At 29.1% G+C, this 6,293-nt stretch overlaps 1 protein-coding gene across 1 annotated transcript; it reads left to right on the top strand.

The window, feature by feature from the left end:
• Window positions 1-3,297: 3,297 nt before the first annotated feature.
• LOC105622225 (prostaglandin reductase 1-like) lies at window positions 3,298-5,961 on the top strand. The gene is made up of 2 exons (XM_012203650.1): window positions 3,298-3,553; window positions 5,669-5,961. The coding sequence occupies exons 1-2, from the start codon at window positions 3,298-3,300 to the stop codon at window positions 5,959-5,961; spliced, it is 549 nt and encodes a 182-aa protein (XP_012059040.1).
• Window positions 5,962-6,293: the final 332 nt, after the last annotated feature.

Below are 6,293 nucleotides of genomic sequence, written 5' to 3'. Positions count from 1 at the left end.
ATTAACTTAATATTAACTATAACTCAGTTATAATATTTTAATTATATATATATATATATTTTCATTAATTAGTTTACAATTATATATAAAATTATTCAAATTAATAACGGGATGTTTTTTAAGATTTTCCGATTGATTTTTTTTTTATAATAAATAATTAAAATGATCAATATACTTTTTTCTTTTTTCCTTTCTTTCAAAAATTAAACACACTTTTGCTTTGATAATTCTAGAGTTAACATAAATCTAATTTTAAAATATTATGTTCTGAAAAATATTATGTTTTTCTCTATAATTAGGATAATTATTGAAATCTAATCCACGCTTATTAAATTTGCAGGTCCCCGGTGGGGATATTTCTGGTACAGTCATGTATCAAATAAATCTGTATGGACAGCTGTGTGCGGTAGCATCTCGAGCTACGACGCCAATTAAATTACTGGATAAGATTTTGATAAGCTTTATCTGTAATCTCTTTACCCCTATTTTAAGGTTGCGTTTTGAGAAGCGCGCTATCAGTGCTATTTGTGTAATATTATCTTTGTAATTATCTTGTGTAATTTATCTTACGTCTAATGATGAAGATAGAAATAATGACATAAATAGCGCTCCCCAAAGTCTATTATGTCTATTATGTCTATTATGAATTGAGCTTATCTCAGTATATAAACGCATTCGGATTATTTATATTACTTGCGAGTATAAAAGATCGTGGAGAATAAGTTCAAAGCAGTGCGACGTGAGCTGTCATGAACCCCAGAGGCGCGATTTCGTAATTGTCTTTGCACACCTACCGAATAAAATGAAATTGTATAAATTGTACAAATTGGAATTTCTGCATTAAATATAAAATGTGAATACATGTGCAAATTTGTAGCTATGACCACGTGACAGTCAATATTTCTAGCTTTGTGGATTGCTACTTTGATAACGTACGTATTTATAAAATATTGTATTTTTTTTTATTAAACGCGAATTTTTTATTAAATCTGACTTTTTTCAATATGATCAAAGATAGTCATTCTATCAAAAATGGAAGATTATCGTTTGCTGTAACTATCAAAATTTTTACGTTATCATAATTAATCAATACAACAATACCGATTTTCCAATATCCTGCTTAAAAAGTCCGATAGAATAAAATAGGAAAAAAAACTCTATCTGATTAAATCGTAGTTTTGGTTTGTAAATTTTATTTTTTAGATTATTTATCTGAAATATTTTATAGATTTTATATCTACAAAAATTTTCACTGAATCAATTTACTTTATGGATCACATTTTTTTTCACATATGATTATATTTGACATTTCTAATAATCATATAATACAAAAAAATTGTTTGATATAAATCCATTGGGGGCACAAAAATAGTCCTGTGACTCTTTCCAACATTTATTGACTTTGGAGGTCAGTGGAGGTATCTCTGGTATGGTCACATATCAAATGAATCCGTTTGATTGGGCCGTGTGGCAGCCTCTCGAGTTATAACGCGGATCTGGTCTTAAAGGTTTCTGCAATCTGCTATATTGTTAAACCGATTGAAGATGGAAGGTTTTATTGTTAGACGTTGGTCGGACCGATGGAATGAAGGAATCATGCAGAATCTGCAATGGATACGCGAGGGCAAACTTCGTTACCTTGAGACTGTGACTAATGACTTTGAGAATATATTCGATGCCTTTGTCGGCTTTGCGCGGCGATAACATCGTTAGCCTAGTTAGATAGATTAATATCGGCAAAGCGATCGTTCAGGCTTAGATATCAATGCGCGCGTTTGGCCGGACAAAACTGTTCGCCGAGCGATTGAATATGATTGGTTGACTCTATAACCATATTTATTTGTTCAGTAAGCAGATTAGCTGCTTTGACTTGAACACTCAGTCCAATTAGGCATTCCAAAGATATTTCTTACAAATATTTTTGTTCGCTTACAATTTCACAATTATATTTGCAATGTTTTCCATATTTTTGAAAAATTGAAAACACGAATTTCGAATTTTATATTCTCAGAGATCCTTAATTTTTTTAATAATAATCAAACATTTAAACGTTTAAAGCGCGTAATTAATCAGCATATATTTGAGAATTAAAACATCTGTTTGCGTTACATCTAAACTTTGATTAAAAAAAGTTAGATATTCTTAATATTCTTAAATCTCAAAAAGGATATTCTAAAATGGATATTCTAAAATGTCGTAAATATAAATTATTTTAGTATATTACATGCTCGCGTATAAAATATATGTGAATAGCGCATAATTTATGTGAATTAAACGTATGCATTAAAGTACGCATACGCCATGTCACAAATGAATATTTCCAATGTTAAAATAAATTTTTTTTCACAAATAATTGTATCTATTAATTTTTTATTATGACTTTGTATATACATACATATGATTCAATTTCTTGGCGATTATGAATTTAGAATATAGAAAAACTTTATATATAGTATTTATAAGAATATATTAGTTAAATTAACTGTTAATCTTAATTTATTGCCTTTTTAATATGGTACTTGTTAATACAACAAAATTTCCATTTCAGCGTTTATCTCCTAGAATATGAATACTATCGATAAGATATGATGATTCACAATATTCGACTTCCAAAATACCGGTCAAAAGGTTTCACAAGCTTCGGTCTGTTTGACTATATGAAGTCTGTCCCAAAAATATTCTCTGCATATATCTTTAATCTTGAGCATCCTATTATGGAAAGCAGATTTTATTATTATATGCAAGTATTTACAGTGGACTTTTAGAAGTATTTCCACCAAGCGACATGATCCCTGATAGCAGTCGGCAATGATACGCAGTTGTGTGAGCGTCGAAAACTCTGAGTGTCGCATTTCACAATGACTGAATGATAATGCACCTGCTCATTCAGCTCACCTGATTTAGAAGTTTTTAACTAAACAGCATTATTCAACTTCATCGCAGTCCAGAAATAGCCTCGTGTGACTTTCGGTTATTTCCTAAGTTGGAACATCCGTTGAAGAGCAAAAGATTTGACGATATTGAGAAAATAAAGTAAAACGAGGGGACTGTTTGCTATCACAATAAATGACTTTCAGGATTGCTTTCGCAAGTGATTGACAGAAGGTCAAGGTTGTTTCGAAAAAAAATTATTTTAAAGAAAGTTTGTTCATATCACTCCGAATAGCTCTTTCTCATGATACAGGCAAAGATTGGATACTTTTGAGACAGATCTCATACTTTTTAAGAGTTAATGTCAATCTATCTTACGTATCCGCGCATTTCAAACAATTTGTAAACAATTTTTGCAAAAAGATCATGTTTAAATCAATACAGCGTGAGATATCGTGGGACCGTTGTCGTTTCATTGTGACTGTCATTGCTCGTTCCCTTCACAATAATGGTGAAATTGCATTGAAGATTCCGAGAAATGTTTGCATTCGAAATTTTTCGTCGCAATTACATAAGATAGTAAAAGCAAGGAAATATGTGATAGTAAATCATTTTGTTAATGAAGCGAAGCCGACGGATCTAAAACTGGTGGAAGAAGAGCTGTCGCTGTTGCAGAATGGAGGTAAAAAGAAAAGACATCAATGTCCAGCTGTTAATCTGATATATACTGTCAGTATTGAAAATCTATAATATTTGTAACATAAACTATAGTTTTCAGTACTGACAATGTCGGAATACTTTTCATCTATGAGCGCATTAATGAGCGTATCCATTATTACAAACGGGCGATGTAATTATAAGCGCAATTATCCAATATGCTCTCCCAGTATTTTTTGTGAATATTAAAAAAAATGAGTTAGAAAGACATAGGAAAAATTGATAAAATTAAAAAACAAAGGATTCATTTGTTATAAGTTTTATATATACAAAGGAAGAGGAATTCAAGGAACACACAAAGATTAATAAAAAATCAAAATGACTTTATTTTGATTTTTTGACATAGAAAGTTGTAGCTCCTTTTTTATTTTCTTCTTTATTTGATTTTTTAAATAATTAATAAATACAATTTAGGGCAAATAAATTTATATTCAAGAAAATAACAAATTTGAAGATATTAAAACAATTAAAATAAATATATAAAATATAAAATATAAATAAGAACTCTCAATCTTAAACAATAAAATATAAATAATAATCCAGATAGGACTAATGAGAATCATACGCTGTTGTAAGAGCGGAGAGATAGGAAAAACAAATAATCCTCCTGTTGCTGGTTATCTTCATTCATCAATTTATTTCGAACGTTTCTGCTCCTTTTAGAGTCATCCTTAGCGAACATAAAATCAACGATCTTCCATTGAAAGCATATCACTTGTAGATTGAGTAAAAAGTTACAGAAGTTCTGAGTTTCGTTTTTATCGTTTCCCGTTGAATGTAATGTATGCTGCATTTCTGGCAATCTGGAAGTGCCTTTAATGAAAAAAATTGTTGATTTTGTATTCGCTAAGAATGATTTCAAAAGGAGCAGAAACGTTCAGAATAAATTCAGAAGATAATCAGCAACCTGAGGATTATTATTTTCTGTTTCTCCTATCTCTCCGCTCTTATAATAGCTCTTATGATTCTCATTAGCCCTATCTGGATTATTATTATTTATATTTTATTGTTTAAGATTGAGAGTTCTTATTTATATTTTATATTTTATATATTTATTTTAATTGTTTTAATATCTTCAAATTTATTGTTAAAGATATTGTATACTAATTAATTATAATATGTTTCTCCCTTAAGATTAGATTATCCTCTTCAGATAAACGCAATGATGTTATTATTGAGTTGTCCGGAAAATTCGTACCGATGTTGAAGGAAAATTGAAACGCAGAAAATTTAAATTTTAGTATACATTTATTAAATTGTATAAGTTAGTCGGCACGAACTTTCCGGACAACCCAATACATTAAATTTTATGACTATCAAAACTGATTTAATGTAGTAATTGCATTATGCATTTATCTGAAGAGGGCCTAACCTTAAGGTCGAAACATTTTTTATAATTGATTTTTATAATTGACTAGTATAATATCTTCAAATTTGTAATTTCTTGGTTGTTGAATATGAATTTATATGTTAGAGTCTTACTTGCCTTAGATTGTATTTATTATTTACTTATATAAAGAGTTTTTTATTATCATTAATTTTGGTTTTTAATTTTTAATTTTTTTTTACTTTTTTCTAGTTTAATAAATTTTACTTTTTTATATTTTTTGATTTTTTTGTATATTTTTCAATATATATTTTTTATATTTTATAATTTTTATTTTTTAATATATACATATATGTTTAATACATTTAAAATACCATTAAAAATAGTGGTATTTTAACCCAAACTCAAGAGCACACAATAGTGGTTTTCCAGGCAGTTTAAAAGTTAAAGTTAATCTTATACAGATGGAACTGGGTTTCAATATCTCCGCTGTTAGATAAGGAATTCTAATGATTATTTATGGAGACATTTGTTTTTTAACTACACTATGCTATGCTAATAACAAGGCATTATAAGATATTTTTAAAATTTTCGAAATATATTCGTGAAGTATTTTAACATTAAATTATACATTACTTTCCTCATTCCTCATAACTTCGAATGTAATATTATCACATTTTAATTATTCATATTAAATTAATTTTATTACAATTATAATAAATTATTTTACGATGAAAATTTTTTTTCTTTTAGAATATCTCGCGGAAGCTGAATACTTTTCTGTGGACCCATACATGAGACCATACGTGAGAAGATACCCGCTCGGGATCACGATGGTCGGCACTCAAATTGCCAAGATCATAGAATCTAAAAATCCAGCTTTCCCAGTTGGCAAGAGAATCGTCGGAAACTTGGGGTGGAGAACTCACACGATTGTCAACCCAAAATCCAAAGATTTAGTGTTTCAAGAACACCCGTACCTTTTACCAGACATAGGTGATTTGCCGTCGTCACTTTGTCTTGGTATTCTAGGAATGCCGGGGTAAGAATTTTTATATGCTTATTCGATCGCCTTGCTAATGTATTTATCATCTCGCCAATAAAAGACGTAAAATTTTATAGATGCTACGAGACAAAATATTGTTAAAAAAGTTATAAAATATTTTTTATGTGCTGTAAGGCTGACGGTATTTTTACTTTGAGCATTATGTAAACTACGAGCCGGTACTAGCAATAAATAGAAATGCCTTAAATAGAAATGCCTAAGATAAATATTTATTTTTTTCTTGAGACATAAATATTTATTTTTAATGTTAATAACAGGAAAAAGTATATAGTAATTTAAATTATTTACACGAAATTCTCTCTCTCTCTCTCT

Source organism: Atta cephalotes, assembly GCF_000143395.1.
Source record: "Atta cephalotes unplaced genomic scaffold scaffold00041, whole genome shotgun sequence".
NCBI lineage: Eukaryota > Metazoa > Arthropoda > Insecta > Hymenoptera > Formicidae > Atta > Atta cephalotes.
Note: the sequence above shows the minus strand (reverse complement) of the source record. Positions and strands in the feature narration are given on the sequence as shown.

Bases quoted from the DNA above. Each gene is read 5' to 3' on its own strand.
- LOC105622225 (XM_012203650.1), top strand. From the start codon at position 3,298: ATGTTTAAATCAATACAGCGTGAGATATCGTGGGACCGTTGTCGTTTC. The intron at 3,554-5,668 runs GTAAAAAGAAAA...TTTTTCTTTTAG, and splicing joins GTCGCTGTTGCAGAATGGAG to AATATCTCGCGGAAGCTGAA.